Source organism: Leptopilina heterotoma, unplaced genomic scaffold (genome assembly GCF_015476425.1).
Source record: "Leptopilina heterotoma isolate Lh14 unplaced genomic scaffold, ASM1547642v1 Lhet_270, whole genome shotgun sequence".
In the NCBI taxonomy this organism is placed as follows: domain Eukaryota; kingdom Metazoa; phylum Arthropoda; class Insecta; order Hymenoptera; family Figitidae; genus Leptopilina; species Leptopilina heterotoma.
This window is the reverse complement of record NW_025110979.1, coordinates 927,200-946,788: the sequence shown is the minus strand read 5'-3', so window position 1 is coordinate 946,788 and position 19,589 is coordinate 927,200. Positions and strand designations below refer to the sequence as shown.

Sequence of the window (19,589 nt, the reverse complement as noted above, 5' to 3'; positions counted from 1 at the left end):
CGGGGGAAAATGAACCAAAATTTTTACGATTATTTTGTTTATTATATTCAAATAGGCAGTTTTTTTAAAGCAATTATACTTATGTGTATAGGTAGATTATTTCTAAGATCGTCGCATAGTTAACATTGTATTTATTTCGGATATAATGCGCCTCAAGTGATCGATTATTTCCTTGAGATGCCTGTTTTTCAAGATGACTTGCTGCAAGATAAAAGAATTGTATTTTATAATAAAGAAGGAGAAAATAAATAATGCAGGGCTCGAACTAGATCCGATAATTCCGTAAAGTCCATTTTTTTTTAAAAAAAAAAGGTCCGTAAAGTCCGTAATTTTATTCAAAAAGAATGAAAATTAAAATTTCACAAGAATTTCATTATTTACAAATTTTTTTTATAAATTTCTTCCCAATCATTCAATTATTTTCAAAAATAATAACATTTTTACGGAGATTCAATTATTTTTGTAAATAATAAAATTCTTTTTAGAAATTCAATTATTTTCATATAATTATAATAAAATTCATTGCAGAATTTCAATTATTTTTAATACAATTATTTCAATCGAATTCCTCAAAAAAATTGTTAAAAATTTCATTAAAATTCGTCAAAAGAATTCAGTACTGAATTAGATCAAATTCTTTATGAGAATTCAATTTTTAGGAACATGAAATTATTCAATAAATTGTTATTTTTGTATTTAAATAATTGAATTCTAGTAGAATTTTCTCATAAACATTAATTTAAAAATGGATTTCAGTTAAAATTTTAGATTATAATTGAATTTTAAAAGCATTAGAGCGTAAATTTTTAGAAACAATTGGATTTTGAAAAGGTTTTAGATTTAAATCTTTGAAAATTGGAATTTTTCATATTTTTAACTAACAATTCCGTGGAATTAATTTTTTTTTGAGAAACTTTAATTGCGGATTTTTTTTTGTAATTTTATTTTCTAATATATATATATTTAATTGAAGAATTTACGAATAATTGAAATTTTGTAAAATTGAATTGTAAACAAATGAATTTGAAAGTTCTTAAAGAACTTTTTCGAAAATCATTAAAAATAATCGATTTAAAGAAGAATATCAGTTAAAAATTCTTGTAAATAATAATTGAATTCTAAATGATTTTATCTCTCAATCACATTTAATTATTATAAAAACAACCAAGTGATAAAATTATTATTTTATATAAAAATATTGTTACTCTAACTTTTTTGAAATTATTTTCATCATTAAAATTCAATTATTACTACTTTCTAGAATTTTTTAATAATATTCTTATTTAAATCAATTATTTTTAATAATTCTTGAAAAAGTTCTTTGGGAATTTTCAAATCCATTTGTTTACAATTCAACTTTACCATAAATTTCGATTATTCGGAAATTCTTCATTGTTAATTAAAAATGCGAATAATTCAAATTTTCAAAAATTTTAATTTGAAATTTTAATAAATTTTTTAACATTGAATGATATTGAAATCCTTGGAAATAATTCAATTCTTTAAAGGAATATTGTTAAAATTGAAACTATTTTAATTGCTTATAAATATTTTTATTAACGTCTTTTCAAAGTAATTGAATTGTTTCCAAGAAATTCATTAAATTTTTTAAAAATAATTGAATATTGTCGAGAAATTTTATTAAAATTGTATTGAAAATAATTGAATTTTTGCGAAGAATTTTAATATTCAATTATCTAAAATTTTAACCGAAATTTCTTTTAAAATAAATTTTTATTAGAAAATTCGACCAGAATTTAATTATTTAAACACAAAAATAATTTATTGAATAATTGAATCTTTCTTAAAATTGAATGTTTATGAAGAATTTTATCACAATTTTTGAAAGTAATTGAAAACTTTTGAATAATTTTATTAAAATTTTTAAAAATTGCATTCATGAGAAGAATTTAAATAATAATTTATGAAAATAATTGCATTCATGCGAAGAATTTTATTAAACTTTGTTAAAATAATTGAAATTTTGCCAAGAATTTTATTGAAATTTTTGAAAATAATTGACTTCTTGAGAAGAATTTTGCTACCTATTTATAATTACATAACTTAATTTTCGACAAGATTTTTTCAAAAATTTTGAAAATAATTTAATTTTTGCAAAGTATTTTATTAGTTTTCAAAAGAATTGAATTCTTCTGATAGATTTTGATATTTATCAAAATAATTGAATTTTGGAAAAGAATTTTATTAAAATTTCTTAAAATAATTGATTTTACGATAAAAATTTTGTTGTTTGCTGAGATAATTGAATTCTTTTACAGAATTACTTAAAAATATAAAAAAATAATTGACTTTCTGCGACGAATTAAAAATTATTTATGAAAATAATTGAATTATTGCAACGAATTTTATTGAATTAATTGAATGTTTCTTTAAAATTAAATTCTTTCGTCGAGTTTTAAGAAAATTTTTAAGAATGATTGCATTTTTTTGAGGAATTTATTTAAAAATTGTATTAAAAATATTTGAAATTCTGCCATAAAAATAATTCAATTCCTAAAAGAAATTTTATTCGTTATGAAAATAATAATTGAATGTTTTCGTAGAATGTAGGTATAAAAAAATTTTTTCCATCAATTAAATTTTGTGATAAATTTTATGAATTAAATTTTTAAAAATTGCATTCATGAGAAGAATTTAAATAATTGTAAATAATAATTGAGTTGTAAATGATTTTATCACCCGGTCATCTTCATGTTTTATAGTTATGAAAAATTTAATTTATAGTTTCAAGTAAAATGTTCTCTTATTTGACTCATATTTTTGTCAGTAAGTTTTGGTTCGTAATTTTTAATTTTTGGTCCGTAAAGTCCGTAATTTTAAATACTTTCACTGTTTCGAGCCCTGGTAATGTAAAGTTAGCGTCGACGCTAATTCTTCTTTTCGATTTTAAAAAAATTATCTCAGCGTCGACACTAACTTTAGGAATATTTAAAAATAAACACAAACCTCCATGACTTCTTTGCTTTCTTCATAAACGAGTCGATAAGCTTCGGACGATTTCTTTTCATCTGACTTCATGTCCCATTCCTCCTTGAGTGGAATTAAACTTTCAATATGCGTATACTCCATTCCCGATTGGCAACTCTCGTTACATTTTTCGTAAATTAATCTCAATCGATTGAATAATAAATTTAACGTTCTCAAGTGTTCCGTGACTTTTGCTTTCTTTTCGTTTGCAATTGTGGAGCCCTGTGCAGTGCCATTGGGTGGTTGAAGAACTTTTAATGTTTGAAATAATTCTTGTGTCCTGCTGACAATTTCCTGCACTGTTTCTTGACCAAATCGACAAAGACTGGCAGTGTTAATATCCTTACCGGGTTGCTTTTGTGCCTGTGGTGGTTGAGTTGGTGGAACTGGAGTTTGAGGAGTTGTGGCTGCACTGCCACCCTGACTATTCTGTTGTACCAAAGCGACTTGTTGTTGCTGCTGTTGCATCTGCATTTGTTGTTGCTGCTGCTGTTGTTGTTGCTGTTGTAAGTGCTGCATTTGCTGAAGAGCATTGGTCTGTTGTTGTTGTTGCTGTGCGAGAACTTGTTGCGCACTAAGCATACCCATTGTATTGGAACTAACGCCCGTACCAACGCCGGGACCGAATTGCTGTGGATTCACCATTCCTGGAGAAGTAGAATTACTTTGTTTATTAATTTTAGTTAAAAAAAAATTGATTAATAATTAAACAAAATTCAACCTCCTTGTTGGGGTCCCATTAAACTTGAAACCATTTGACCGCCTCCAAATTGATTGCGCATTGTCGATTGTTGGGTATTTGGGAATCCTGATGGAAATGGATGTTGTTGTCCTGACATCTTGTAGATTTAAGTCTAGTAATTAAATTTTTAATCAATTTTTTTTTATAATTTCTTCGGGGCAATATTCAGATTCTATTTAATTACGCTTTTGTAAAATTACGATTCTACGAAAAAACGATTCGCATAAATTAGATTTCTGGAAAATTGAAATTCGATCAAATTGACTTTCTGCCAGATTATAATTCGGACGAATAAATATTCTACCAAAATGATATTCTAGGTAATAAAATTCTATTAAATAACATTTCTAACAATTCTGGTTTAGGGTCTTTTCATGCGCCCCATTAAAATATTTATTGTGCAAAGAGCAATCAGAACTTCGAAATTTAATTTTTTAATTCACACAGTAATCAGTGCTATGAGAAAAAGTACTCAGTGCTTCCAGATTTATTCAAACTTAAATATCAAAACAGAAAATTACTAAGTAGATTCAATATTTTGGCTTATAATACTAATTTTTATACCATTTTTTACTGAATAATAATTTTTACTATAATAGAATTGTTTCAGTTATTATTGAGAAATATTAAAGTGAAAAGTGTAATTATTCCATATGACATATACCTTTAAAAACACGCCTAGAAAATTGCCGGAAGGATAGTATCTTCTGAGTATTGGCTTATAAATATAGTTGTTAGGATTACATTAAGTATCACAGTTTTTAGTAAAAATTTCACAAAATTGACAAGTGGATGCATAAAGATAAACAAGTAGGTAAAAATAATTATTGTTTACATGCGTCATTCGCGCACCCCAAAAAAAGCCGTCTGCTAAATTTTTTAAGGTTAGGTTAACACTTGTCCTGAAGCACTTGAAGTTGTCTGCGCAAGCTAGTCCGACCTTGATTTACATGATTTACATCATTTTACATGTTGATCTGGTTGATCTCTATTAAAATTACAAATTATTTAAAGCTTATTATTATTGATAAAAATGAACACACAAAAATATCAAATTTTAATGATACCATATCATAAAGTGAATTCGAATATTTAAAAAGAAATTAAGTCACAAATAACCTTACAAAATATTTTCACATAATATACAAACTAGAAGGTAAACTTCTCGTTTTGAAAGTTGAACAGTTTTGATAATATAATTGAATATAATCTACCTCTTTTGATATTAAGTTTCTATTTTGATGCCTTTTTGACATTGAATGCCTTCTGGGATATTAAGATCATGTCAAAGTCAAGGCAGTTTTTCCATTGGAGTTTTCATGTAAAAATCTACGACTTAGACATGACCTTAATGTCAGCAGTGATGTATTTAAACAAGATCTTGGTACCAAGGGTACCAAGATTATTATTTGCAAAATAAATTTTATTTAGCCCGAACAACGATTTTATTTGTGCTAAATATAATTTTTATTTAAAACAAATAATTTAGTTGATTGACAAAATAAATTTTACTGTATATTCAAAGTATATTTTACTAATTTTCAATAATTTACAAGCGACTATTATAAAATTGCTTTTTTGTTTCATAATATATCTAAAACAATTTTTCTTTTTAAATGTTTTTAATTTTTAAATTATAATATATTAAAAATCATTGAATTCTTGGAAAGAATTTTATCAAAAAGTTTGAAAATAATTTAATTCCTTCTGAGAATTTTATTATTTATGAAAATAATATTGAATTCTTGCGAAGAAAAATTAATTTATTTTATCAAAATTTTTTGTTAAATAATTAAATTTTTTATTAAAATAATTGATAGAAAATTAAATTTTTTTATTTTAAATAATTTTATTAGAGTTTTTCTTTTGTAGAATTTCTTTGATTTTTTTTTTTTTTTTTTTGAAATAATGGAGTTTCTTTAATAATTTTAAATGAAAATTTTCAAATTACTTGAATTTTATGAAGAATTTCTTTCAAGTTTTTAAAATGATCGTTTTAGTATAATAATTAGCATTAAGCTTTAGTTTAAAACATTTTTATTAGGTATTGATTATTATTTTATTATTGAATTTTATTCAAAATTTTAGAAAACAAATTCTTCTCAGAATTTTATTACAATTTTGTAAAATAATTTAATTCATTTAAGGAATTTTTTTGAAATATTGAAAATCATAATTGAATTTTTAAAAAAAATTTCTTTAATATTTTTAATATTGTCGATTTTGTTAGTAATTTTAATAATTTAATTCTTGTGAAGATTTTTATTATTTATAATAATTAAAAATTTTATTATTGAATTTTATAAAAATTGCATTGAAAATAATTGAATTCCTGAGAAGAATTTCATTGTTTATAAAAAATAATTTAATTCTTGTGAAGAATTTTATTATTTATAATAATTAAAAATTTGATTATTGAATTTTATTAAAATTTCATTGAAAATAATTTAATTCCTGAAAAGAATTTTTTTATTGTTTGTATAAAAATAATTGAATCGTTTCGAAGAATTTATTAAAAATAAAACATTTCTCCAGTTTTAAATTTATTTATTCTTTGTTAGTTAAATATTTTAGTATTTTTTAAAAGGTTTTAAAAATTCAAAAAGCAGAAATTTTTTCACATACACATGCTATGGGAAAAAAAATAAATGACCCCCTTCGAAATCTAATTTGCCTAAAAGCGTAAAATGAAATTTAATTAATGAAATTGAATACTTAGGATTTGAAAAATATTTTTATTATTTTATATATATATATATATATAGACAATTGCAACAATTATCACAGATTATTTTGAAATTGTTAAAAATATAAATTCACCTATTGATAAATTTGTCATAAATTTATATGTATATACAATTAAATTATAATTAAACATAATATTAAAAATAATAATTTACATGATCGTATATAAGAAAACGTAAAATAAAGATTTGCAAAATCTTTCTCTCTTTGATATTAATACTAATTCAAACTCTCGCCCAGTACAATATTTTATGAGAGCAATAATGTTCGAATTAAATTTAGTGGAATAAAAGACTTAAATTTCTACACATTAATAGGTAATAATAAAAATAAATAATAATAAATGTAAAAATTTATTATTATTATTTATTAATATTTTACGAGGCACTTATGTTTTTCTTCACTAATAAGTCACTAATGTCTTTAAAGAAAATATTTTCATTAAATACTAATAACACCTACCAATTTTCAATTTTAACAAATATTTTGTAGAATTTTTTTTTCTATATAGGCCTTTACGAACATTCATACTAATGTTTATGAATATTCACAATTATTCTAAAATTTTTTTTCTATTTATGTATTTTAATATGTACAGAGGAGAGGTTTCAGAGTCTCTAAACAAAAAAATGATTTTAAGTTTTCGAAAAGTAAAATTATAACTAATATTGCAATTAGAATAAAAATAGTGTAAAATATAAAAATTAAGAATGGAAATTGTTAAATATAGGAATTAACAATTTTTTTAAATGTAACAATTATTAAGAATAGAAATTTATAAAATACTAAAAGTACCTTCAGTATTATTTGATTAAAAAGAAGAAAATAACAGTCTATTTTTGTTTGATTAATTAATTAATTAAAAAGTTAACGATTTTCTTTAAAAATGAGAATGTAATAACAATGAATGAAAGACTAAACTAAATGAATTCTTTAAAATATTTGTAAATATTAAATATTAATTATTAAGACATTAAGTAATTAAAAAAGCAAATATTAAAAAATGATCCTTATTTGGAAAAACAATTTTTTAGATATCACATGAACGTAAAAATGCAATGAATATGAATAATCGCAAAAGACCTTGTTAATATCAATGGCAAGTAATCATTCTTTTTCACTCTCTGCGATGTGAAAATATTTTTCTTTTTTTGTTATTATAATTTAAAGCAACAAAAAAAAGTTGCATCAGTAATGATGTCTTTTGAATTTCACACGTCTTCGAAGATATTTTTTTTTCTTTTTCCTTCTTCGTTTGAGAAGCAGTTAAATGATGCTTATTATCACGAATACGTTAAGAGAAATTCATATTTCTAGATATTATTTATGAGAAATGTTCAGTCATCCATCACTTGTTATTACGCTATTGTTATCTCTGTCATTTGGTAACAAATTCTGATTTTCCTCCTCTCGCCATTTTGCTCTGAGACTTACGAATACGGCGATAAACACGAGTAAAGCACCAATTGCTCCGACTCCGTAGAATGTCGCGTGTCCCAATAATGGTAGAATATGGGTAATTTTAACTAGAGTTGCATATTGAGTTGTTAGTTCGGCTGTTTGACTAAACCACAGCATTGGCACGAATGTGTCACTTATATTTTTGAACATTCTGAAAATTTCAAATAAACATTTAAAACAATACTGAGATAGCACTTTTTGATTATATTTTAGACTTTCTCACAAAATATTAGCTCTATTTAATATATTAATTAATTCAATATATTAATAAATTCAACAGGGTTGTCACAAAAGTTTAATTTTGTTTTTCCATGACTTTTCCCTGATTTCCAGACAAAATTTTAACTTTTTCCCTGACATAAAAAATATATTCTGATTTACTCTGAAAATTATTGGATACTCAAAAATTGGATACTCATTATTTAATCAATTTTTATTAGAAAATTTTTCGAGAATTCAATTATTTAAATACAAAAATAAATAATTTATTAAATAATATTTCTTAATAATATTTCTTAAAATTCAATTTTTATGAAGAATTTTATCAAAATTTTAAAAAATAATTGAATTCTTTTGGCGAATTTGAACAAAAATTTTAAGAATAAATGCAATTTTCTATCGTTTATTTAAAATTGTATATAAAAAATAATAATTCTGCCATAAGCTTTTGTTATTTATATGTAAAAATAACTGAATTCTTGCAACGAATTTTATTGAAAATTTTTTAAAAAATTGAATTCCTGTGAAGAATTTTATTTGTGAAAATAATTGAATTTCAAAGGAAAATATTATTATTTATGAAAATAATTAATTTCTTGTGAAGAATTTTATTCAAGTTTTTTTAAAATAATAATTGAATTTCTCAGAATTTTTTTAAACTTTTTCAAAAAAATTAAATTCTATATCGAGAAATTTCATTAAAAAATTGAAAATAATTGAAATCTGACGAAGAATTTTATTAAATTTTTTTCTAAATTGAATTCTTGTGAAAATGTTTATTTTGAAAAGCATTGAATTATAATTTTTGAAATTTATAAAGAATTTTATCCAAATTTTTTTAAATAATTGAATTTTCGAGAAAAATGTTATTATTTATGAAAATAATTGATTTCTTGCGAAGAATTTTATTCAAATTTTTTTAAATAATTGAATTCGCATTAAAAAAATGTATTATTTGTGAAAATAATTGAATTTTTAAGAAGAATTGCATTGAAAATTTTATTAACTAAATCTTGTAAAGAATTTTGTCAAAATTTTTTTAAATAATAGAATTTTTAAAAGAATTTTATAAAAACTTTTCGAAATAATTGAATTTCTCAAAACTATTTTTTTCTAATTCTCTGAATATATTTGACTTTTTTCGAGAAATTTCATTCAAAAATTAAAAATAATAATTGAATTCGTTCGAAGAAATTTATAAAAAAAATTGGTAAGTAAATTGAACTCCTGTGAAATTTTTATTAAAATTTTATTTAAATAATCTAATTTTTTTGGAAAATGTTATTAAAATTGTAAATATTAAAAATAATTGAAATAATTTCTAAGTAATAATTTTATGATAGTTCTTGAAGAATGAAGTTATTTAAAAATAAATTATGGTCAGAAATAGAAAAAATTGAAGGTTTTGTATTAGAATTTTTGACAATTTCATAGTTTATGAGGCAAACAAAAAAGATTCTAAAATTCAGAATTTTCTTATAAATTCTAAAAATTTAATTTTTTCCAGTAGGTACTTTTAATAAAAATCCTTGACTTTTCCCTGTTTTCCCAAACCAATTCTAATTTCCCTGACTTTTACCTGAATTCCCTGACCTGTGGCAACCCTGTTCAATATATTAATTATTCAATATATTTATTAATTCAATATATTAATTATTTAATATATTAAGAGAAAAATGCTCGAAAAGTTACAATATTTAAGATCTAATAGTCACATGCTGTTAATTTGAACCTAAAAAAAAGTTTAGTAGACAAAGTATGAGTCAAATAAATTTTTTTTCTGGATGCATAAACAATTATATTGTTCGTAGAAATCTAAACAATTTTTTAAAATCAATACGAAGAAAAAATACATTATTACCAAAGAGAATTCATTAAATTATTCTCGTTATTAATGTAAATTTTGTTTTGAGAAAAAGAACTAATTTTATCACTATTTGAATTTGAATTTATCGCTTTTTTTCTTAATTTTACAAACAAAGGACATAAATTAGTGTTGAGAGAATGATACAAAAAAAAATACCTGTTCAATGAGATTAAAATTACGCAAGTCATAATAACAGTGTCCAGAGAGAGAAAGAGAAAAATTTACAGAAATAAAATGTTAGAGGAAGTTTAAGAAAACTGTAGGCTTTGCACTTATGTACTAAAACCTACTATTTCAGCCACTAAAAGCTACTATTTCTGTTCTTTTTTTTGGGAGAATTTCCACTACTTTAAATTCGCTAATACTACACTGAGAAAAAAATTTATTTGATTCAAATAACCGATTATTATTTGACTATTATTAATTAAACATTTACTTGGATCAAATAATATATTTATTGGAGTCAATTAAATAGTATTTGAATCAATAACTTCAGTATTTGAAGAAAATACAATTTAATTGACTTTAATGAATATTATTTCATTCAATTAAATATATTTAATTGATAATAGTCAAGTAATCGGTTATTTGAATCAAATAAAATATTTTTCCAGTGTAGAAATAAAAAAAACTATTCTCAAAAATTATAGTCAAATTCTTTAAAACGATTCAATTATTTTCAAAAAATATTCGAAATTCAATTATTTTCAAAATCTAGTATTTTCATAAAATTACGCAAAAAGAATTCAATTATTTAAAAAAAATTGATAAAATTCATCGAAAATTCAATTATTTTCATAAATATTAAAAACTCATCGAAGAATTTCAATTATTTAAAATAAACTTTTCATAATTTTTATTATATTCGGAAAAATGAATTATTTAAAACAATGTTCATAATAATCTTACGAAGAATTCAATTACATATTTTCAAAAATAACAAAATTTTTCACAGAAATTCAATTTTTTTAAAACAATTTAATAAAATTTTTCGCAATAATTCAATAATTTTCATAAATAATAAAATTCTTCTCATGAATTTAAGTATTTTTGGAAATTTTAATAAAATTCTTAGCTAATATTCCATTATTTTCATAAAAAATAAAATTCATTGCAGGATTTCAATTATTTTTAATACAATTTTACAGGAATTGCTCAAAAAATCTAATTATTCTTAAAAATTAAATTTCTGATTCAGAAAATCAATTATTTTAAAAAATTGTTTTTTTAGAAATTCTTTTGAAGAATCCAATTATTTACAAAAATATTTGATTTTTTCACAGGAATTCAATTACATATTTTCAAATATTTTAATAAAATTGTTCGAAAGAAATCAATTATTTTAAATAAAATACAATTTTAATTAAATTTTTTTGAAATAATTCAATTATTCTTTTAGATTGTAATAAAATTCTTCCAAAGAATTCAATTACTTTGAGTCATTTTAATAAAATTCTTTACAAAATTTAATTATTTTCATAAATAACAATATTTATCACAAGAATTCAATTATTTTTAAAAGTAATAAATTTCTTTTTGGAAATTCAATTATTTTAAAAAAATTCTAATAAAATCGTTCGCATGAATTCAATTATATTCATAAATAATAAAATGAATTTTAGGAATTCAATTATTTTCAGAAAAATTTAATAATATACCACACAGACATTCAATTATTGTCAAAAGTTCTAATAATTTTTTGTAAAATTTAATTAAAAACTTTTCGCAATTAAATGATTTTCAATATCTACTATTTTCATAAAATTTCCCAACATAATTCAATTATTTAAAAATTTTTTTTGTAAAAAATCTTCGTAAGAATTCAATTCTTTACATGAATAATAAAAATTCCTCAGGAATTCAATTATTTAAATTAGAATTTGCATAAAATTAGTCGAAAGAAATCAATTTTTTTTTATAAAATTCTTTGCGAGAATTAAATTATTTTTATAAATATTTAAATTCTTTCACGAATAATAAAATTCATTGCAGGAATTCAATTTATTAGCAGGATAAGAAAGAAGTAAATATTTTTGATGAAAATTAGGAGAAAGTCGGGAAAATAAAATATAGAATGAAATTTTTGTCAGTTATGTGAAGTGTCTAAAACGAGTTTTGTTGGAAAAATAAAGTTTTAAAGAACGGTAATATTCTTAGATTAGAGGAATATTTATGTGCAAAGGAAGATAATTTATTAAGTTTACAAACAAAAAAAAGTACTACTTACTCTATTTCATCGTCATGTCGAACTAATAAATTTAATTGTAATTGAGCTTTGACCTGCATTGGTACACCCATCACCTGAACAGAGTAAAAAAGAACCATTTTAAATGCTACAATATGAGAAAAATTTCGATTTCTTCAATAATTATTGTTAAAGTAATTAAGGTTGTAGTTCAAAGAACCGGTTCTAATTTTTAGACTCAAAATTCTTGAAGTACTTCAAAATGTAAAAACGAATTTAGAATTTTGATTTCTTGTAGGATAAGCATTTCGTATTTGTGTAAAGATTATACAAGAACCTCCGGAAGTTGCGATTTATTTTCAATTTTTAATTAATAGATTTTACTGTTTAGTTTCGACTATACTTGCAACAATATAGTCAAATGTCGAAAATTTAAAGTCTGTACCAAAATTAATTCGACTTGTAATTATAGTTACAAACATAACAGAAAATAAAACATAAAACTAATTAATTTTGGTACAGAAATTAAATTTTACAGACGTAGGCCAATGATTTTGGTCTTTGAACAAACTATAACCGGTTCCTTGATTGAGAGCTTCAATCGAGCCTTCAATTACCCTTAATTAAACTAAAATTAATGAAGTGAACAAATTAATGTGCTTGAAAAAAAATAAATACTAACCGGGTCCAGTACAACAAACGTTTCATGTAATGCTTTATCAGGTTTCATTCCCTCGATTCGCTCCCTATAGCTAGGATCAGCTAAGTAAAAATGCGGTAAACTAATAAAAGCAGGAGCTCCAAATTTACACAAAGAAACATTGAGAGCTCCGCTAGGTTGACATTCAACATTATCACAGTAGCATTTACGAGATGGATCTTTTGTTCCATTATCTAAAATATTCTCATGTGAGACAAATTTCGATCCAGTTATTCCTAGAAATTCTGTCGTACTATTGTAAACCAAATCAATAGACCTGAAAAAAAGTTTTTTCTTCTATATTGTTTTGTTTATTCTGAACAATTTTATATGTTCCTGAATTTACCGTCGACGTTCAGTGTCGAAAACTATTGTTAATTGGAGTTTTTAGGTACAGCATCGACGCTAACATCAGGGACATATCCTTTCAGAAACATAGCATTGTATAGCATTAAAATTGTGTTGTAATTTTACAGCATTGAAATTGTGTTGTAATTTTATAGCATTAAAATTGTGTTGTAATTTTATAGCAATAAAATTTATTTTCTCTTAACAAAAAAAGAAAATAATTCTTAATGTTTTACCCACGTGCAAATATCGGATGAAAAAACAGACAGTCTTGAAGAAGAATTAGTCGTAAATGGGTGCCAAAGATCTCCAACTGTGCCTTTTATTTGACTACATTTTCCATTATCGTAAATTGTCTTATTGGTGTAATTCCACTCGACAAGTTCGCCTATTTCGGAAATTGAATCCTTTCCTGTTTTAATGCTGTACGTTCCTTCGTATGTATCAGAACCGTTACGCTAAAAAGAAAAAAGAAAATTATCTCTCTGATTTTGTATTTTTCTTCTATCAACGGATCTGCGAATTTGACTTATTTAAATTTTCGAGAGGTTGAATAAAAAATTAGACTTTAAAGTAAATGAGAATTACTGCGTAAAACCAGCCAAATTTATCGTATGGAAGTGTTGTTATGTTAAGTTTTCGAGCAATCTCCAATAACTTGTCCTCATAACCATCGTAAATTAGTTCCGAAACACTTTTCGTCACTATAACATTTTCCTTGACGGCTTTCATGAGAAGATTGGCAAATTTCCTTAATAAAGGTCTTTGGAATCTGACAATATTACCAAGCGTCTGTGAACAGAATTAAATATGTTGTTTCTCAAAAATATATGCATTCAAAAAGCACAAAAAAAAAAAAATAATTAAGGGCCAATTTCACCAACTCCGATTAAAAGTTAATCAATGATTAAAATCGGTTAAGGATTTAATCATCAATTAACTTTTAATCGGAGTGAAACTGGCCTTAGTGTAAATTCCAACATCGAAAAATCAACAGTTGTTAGGAGCCAAAAATGCCATAGTTTAATTTTAATCACTCAAATAAAGTAAAGAGGAAAGGATACAAGGTGAAAACTTACCACAACGATTGGATTTAAATTCGTTATTTTATCAGATAGTGAAACTCCTTTTTTCGACAATTCAGGCACGAATGTCCAATATCGACGTCTGTGAAAAGTCACAGTGCCATTGTCGTTCCAAACTTTATCGGTTTTGTAAAATTTCTCACTTTAAGAACAAAAATAGGAAAATTTTAACTTACTGACATAAAAATTTATGATTTATCAAAATCGCAACTGTAGTTACTTTTTTTTAAATAATGATAATAGTTCATTAAAAATGATAATTAGTTACCTGAACACATAAGGTCCTGTCTCAGTAAAATTAGGTTTTTCACCTTTAAAAAAATCGTTTGGATTACTTAAATTAAACATGTAAAATGATAAAAACAGTGGTATTGGATTTTCGTTCCACATCTCGAAAGATTTTGAGTCTGTCGTTAGTGTTAATTCCTATTAGAAGAAAATGAGCAACATATTAGAATTATTGATCTAATTTAGTTCGGTTAACAATTTTTTGAAATTATTATTATTTTATTATTATTATTATTGAAAAAAACCTTTTTGTAAATGTAATCGACTATGGTTCCCCATAATGCTCCAACTGTTATTCCGCCAATAAATAGAATAACTCCTAAACCCAATGCAATGTACAATTTCGTATTAGATCTCATCTTTTCTGGTTGGGGTCCCGTTCTAAGGAGAGAAATATTTTTAATAATTGTTATTTTTTTAAAATACTTTTTGTTTTCTATATCAAAATACGAGTTTGGTACGAGTAAATTTTATTTGGTTCAAATGAATTTTATTTGGTTTAAATGAATTTTATTGGGTTCAAATAAATTTTATTGGGTTCAAATAAATTTTATTCATCTCAAATAATAAATTTTAATCAGTAGAAATAAATATTAATACGTTCAAATAAATTTTATTCTGCTCAAATAAATTCTTTTTGGTTCAAATAAATTTTGTTAGGCTCAAAAAAAAATGTTATTTGGTTCAAATAAATTGCATTTGTTTCCAGTAAATTCTATTCGATTTAAATAAATATTAATCCGTTCAAATAAATTCATTTTGGTTCAAATAAATTTTATTCGGTTAAAATAAATTGCATTTGGTTCAAATAAATTTTATTTGGTTCAAATTGATTTTAATCTGATGAAATAAACTCTTTTTGCTTCAAATTAATTTTGTTTAGTTCAAATAAATTGCATTTGGTTCAAATAAATTTTATTTGGTTCAAAAAAATTTTATTTGGTTCAAGTAAATTTTCATTTGGTCCAAAAAAAAAAATTTTATTTGTGTCGAATAAAATTTTTATTTGAAAAGAAATAAAGAATTCATTAAAAGCCCTGAGGCAAATGAACTTTTACATAAGTCTAATAAATTGTATTTCATTTAAATTGAATTTTTTCCCAGAGTGTAGACTTTTTTCTAAAATTATATGCATCAGATTCTTGTCAGGTATAATTTGTAATGTGTATTTAATAAATAATTTTTATTATTCACAATCTAAACTATAATCATTAACGAGGTCAATAACAGGAACGTCTGGCAATTCATTAACAATGACTAATCAATGATACTGACTCATAAGTTCATTAATTCAGGATTAATTATTTTTTCTCTAATTTTAAATCAAGCAAAAGGAAAGACTTATAAAAATTAATTTGTGTAATTTTTAATAGTTTAAACTTGCGATTTTCAAAATAATTTAAAATCTTCAAAAATTTTAAATACAAAAAATTTATCAAATGGAATATTATATAAATTATTTTATGAATATTTATATAATATTTAGATAATGTTTAATCTAATTTTCAATTAAGATATAAGGTTAAAAATGTTAAAATTAAAAATTTATTTCTTTGAGATTTTTAATTCGATTTGGCAATATCAGTATTAAAAATATTTTCTGATCTGCGATAAAATGTTTCGTCGTAAATAAAACAGATTTCTATATATTTACTTTTGCGGGTATTATTTTTTTTTATTATATTTTTAAACGACTGCATTGCAGATAAAAAATTTTCCACTCTTTTAACTAAAAAAAACAATTCTATTCTTTATTTAAAAAAGAAATTTCTTAAATATTGAAATTAGAAAAATATAAACATTAAAATTCTATATGAAATAGAAAACTTTGTATTTTAAATTATAACAATAACTTTGTATTGAAATTTAAATTTTAACTTCATATTTAAAATTCTTACCAGTCAGCAAATGTAATTATGTTTAAATTAACTTTTACTCCAAAACAAGAAACTAATTTTAGTGTCACTGGTGTTCATATCAAATTTTAAAAACATGTGACCCAAATTAAAATCATTAAAATCTAAACGTCACTTATTGATGGAAATTTAGTAAATTGACGTTAAAAATAAATAAAATTCAACAAAGTTATATTATGCCGGATGTTAACTAAATGTGTGGAAAAAGATACTGCAACTCATCTAATATCCCCTTTGGATTTTTAAAATGTTTGATTATTCACTCTTAAAGAGATAACAGCACTGCAGTTTCAAGAACAAAGATGACACTTAAAAGTGTTTATATTTAACAAATAAAAAAGAGAAAAAAAAATTAGTACAAGTGGGAGACTCAGTGAAATATCTCTTTCCATGAATATGTATTAAATATAATATTAACCTTAAACTATCAGTGCCAATAGATGTTCATATATGTAGAGAAATTGCAGTGCTACGTACTTTATGAAGAAAAGAAGAGATAAAAATGTTACATTTTTCCTTTTTGTCACGTAGTATTTAAAGTAATATTTTAAAATAAACTTGTGATATTTTTCCCTATAAGTTTAATATAATATATAGAAAGACGAAAATTAAAATTTTTTGACTCCAGATGATTTTGTGACTTCTGACCTTTTTGACACGAGTCTTGCGCATTACTTCTGATGCTCCTATGAATGCTTTTTTTTAGATGAAAACTTTACTGGCGGGAATATTCGAATTTTTTCCATTTCTTTACATTTTTTCATTTTAACTTCTTTCAATTTTTCTCAATTTTTTAAATTTCTTTCAATTTTTTTTTCAATTTTAATGTTTCTTGATTTTTTTAATTTTTATTAATTTTTTAACATTTCTTTCAATTTTTTACTATATATTTGTTACATTTTACGTTTTTAACAATATATTATTATTTATTTTTTATGTTACACGAAAAAAACGAATAAAGTAATTTTTACTATACTTTCACAATAAAACCTAAATTGTCTGGAGTTTCTGCGCATTTCTGCGGCAATTTTTACTATTTTCGGAGTAAAATTTTATACTATTTCCAAAGTAAATTATTTTAGTAAGATTATAGTAAAATTTACTTTGGACGTAGTAAAATTTACTCTGAAAATAGTAAAAATTAACAGAAATGCGCAAAAATTCCATACAGTTTAGGTTTTATTTTGTAAATAGTAAAAGTTACTATATATTTTTTTCGGGCATAAAATTCTGCATATATTGTTTATTTTTTATATATATATATATAAGAAATGAAATTTATATATTTTGAATTTATTAATTTTTATTTATCTTTTATCTAATTATAATAATTTTAATAAATATTAAGTCCGTTCAACATTCGACTTTGACATAAAGAGTGAATTAATTTTTTTATCAAAAATTACATTTACTTTAAATTTTCTTTTCTTTGTTCTTCTCATTCTTGAAAGAATTAAAAAATTTTTTTACAATTATTTTAAAAGAATTGTTTTAAATTAAAAAAAAAATTTTAGTACTCAAAATATAAAAATACAATTTATTGTTCTTAAAAAAGACAATTGTCTATTATTCTCACCCATTTTGTTGTGCTTTAGATTTAGGGAAGTCAGTAATTTCCTTTTTTTTCACCGCATCCATTTTTTGTTACACTTTTTATTTTCTTTGTTTTTTACGTTAATTGATGAAAATTGATGAAAATTGATGAATATTATTTGAATGAAATTAATAAAGTAGTGTGGTAAAATGTATGAGCGTGAGTGAATTGGTCAACAACAGTTTTCACAATGAATTACAAGCGCACAGTGAATATATGCTACCTTTTGATTCTCAGCTTAACCGTTTTTTTACACGATAAGAGAATATTTAACGAGATAATTTGGTGCTCGTTTATCAGTAAATTATTGTCCAGAAGTCAAGGAACAGTATGACATAATATTTTTCTTTTTTAATGTATATTGATAATTATTAGGTTAAAAAAAAGTGACCAAATATTATTCAGTTAGAAAAACAATACTCTATACTTAGAGGTAATTGAATTGCATTCTTCCTTTCTCTCATTTTAATTTTCTGCATTAATGTTCTAATTAAATAAATATTTATTTAATTAGCTTGCACTTTTTAAGAGAACTACACTGACAAAAAATTATTTGATTTAAATAGATGATTATACTATTAGGCACCCAGAGAAATTTTTTATTTAAACCAAAGATAATTTATTTGAATCTAATACAATTTATTTGAAACAAATAATATTTTTATTTAAACCAAATACAATTTACTTGAACCAAATAAAATTTATTTGAAACAAATACGATTTATTTGTATACAAATTTTTTTTCTTATAAGAAAAAAAATTTGTATTTGAAACAAATATATTTTTTTCTGGATGAGAAATAAATATTTATTTGCATCAAATAATTTTTATTGAAGCCATTGAAATAATATTTGTTTCAAATGCAGAAATCGTTGGTTCAAATACAAATTATTTGAATCGAGATTTGAATTAATTAAAAATTACTTGATTCAAGTAAATTTTTTTCAATGTACAAAAGACCTTGTCCCATTTTGTAAATAATTCATTTTTTCCATTTTGTTTAATTTGTTTAATTAAAATAAATTATTATCGAAAAATACATGGAAACAATTATTTTTAAAGACTGAAATTTTTTTAAGATAAAAGACTAAAAATGAAAAATTCAATTTAGACTGAAAAATAATTTATGGATAAAAATTTTCTAGGGCTTACTTTAACACATAGACGAATTGATCATTCTGATCGATTTTATGCATCTCCATTTCGATCACACACACACACACTTTTAGATTAATTGAAAAAAGTAGTTCAAGACCTTTGTTTTAAATTCGATTTTTTACCATCAAGGATAATGCAATAAAATTTACTTTACTTTTTTAATAATTCGTGAGTAACGAAAAATTTCGCGTGGAAAATATTTTATAATTTTCTCAATTTTTATTCATTGATTTTTCTCGGAAATAAAAATTTTATAATTTTGAAAATATTTTATAATTTTCTTTATTTTTATT

The 19,589-nt window shown here is 22.8% G+C and overlaps 2 protein-coding genes across 8 annotated transcripts; both read right to left on the bottom strand.

Annotated features, from left to right (window-relative positions):
* Window positions 1–20: 20 nt before the first annotated feature.
* Window positions 21–5,095, bottom strand: LOC122503845 (mediator of RNA polymerase II transcription subunit 30-like). Of its 3 annotated transcripts, none has more exons than XM_043614591.1 (5): window positions 4,945–5,095; window positions 4,566–4,718; window positions 3,710–3,842; window positions 2,968–3,635; window positions 21–201 (listed from the first exon to the last, which is right to left on the bottom strand). In XM_043614591.1, exons 3-5 carry the CDS (start codon window positions 3,825–3,827, stop codon window positions 103–105), a joined length of 885 nt encoding a protein of 294 aa, XP_043470526.1. In that variant the 5' UTR covers window positions 3,828–3,842; window positions 4,566–4,718; window positions 4,945–5,095; the 3' UTR covers window positions 21–102. The 3 variants fall into 3 exon arrangements, with proteins under 3 accessions (XP_043470526.1, XP_043470524.1, XP_043470525.1); XM_043614589.1 differs by having other exon boundaries at window positions 4,395–4,718; window positions 4,945–5,094; XM_043614590.1 differs by lacking the exon at window positions 4,945–5,095 and having other exon boundaries at window positions 4,395–4,794.
* Window positions 5,096–7,404: 2,309 nt separating this feature from the next.
* On the bottom strand, window positions 7,405–19,538 carry LOC122503842 (protein croquemort-like). Of its 5 annotated transcripts, none has more exons than XM_043614580.1 (9): window positions 19,291–19,538; window positions 14,874–15,009; window positions 14,609–14,766; window positions 14,335–14,482; window positions 13,844–14,047; window positions 13,496–13,713; window positions 12,890–13,184; window positions 12,250–12,323; window positions 7,405–8,087 (listed from the first exon to the last, which is right to left on the bottom strand). In XM_043614580.1, the coding sequence occupies exons 1-9, from the start codon at window positions 19,338–19,340 to the stop codon at window positions 7,817–7,819; spliced, it is 1,554 nt and encodes a 517-aa protein (XP_043470515.1). In that variant the 5' UTR covers window positions 19,341–19,538; the 3' UTR covers window positions 7,405–7,816. The 5 variants fall into 5 exon arrangements, with proteins under 5 accessions (XP_043470515.1, XP_043470514.1, XP_043470516.1 ...); XM_043614579.1 differs by lacking the exon at window positions 19,291–19,538 and adding an exon at window positions 18,121–18,557; XM_043614581.1 differs by lacking the exon at window positions 19,291–19,538 and adding an exon at window positions 16,963–17,216.
* Window positions 19,539–19,589: the final 51 nt, after the last annotated feature.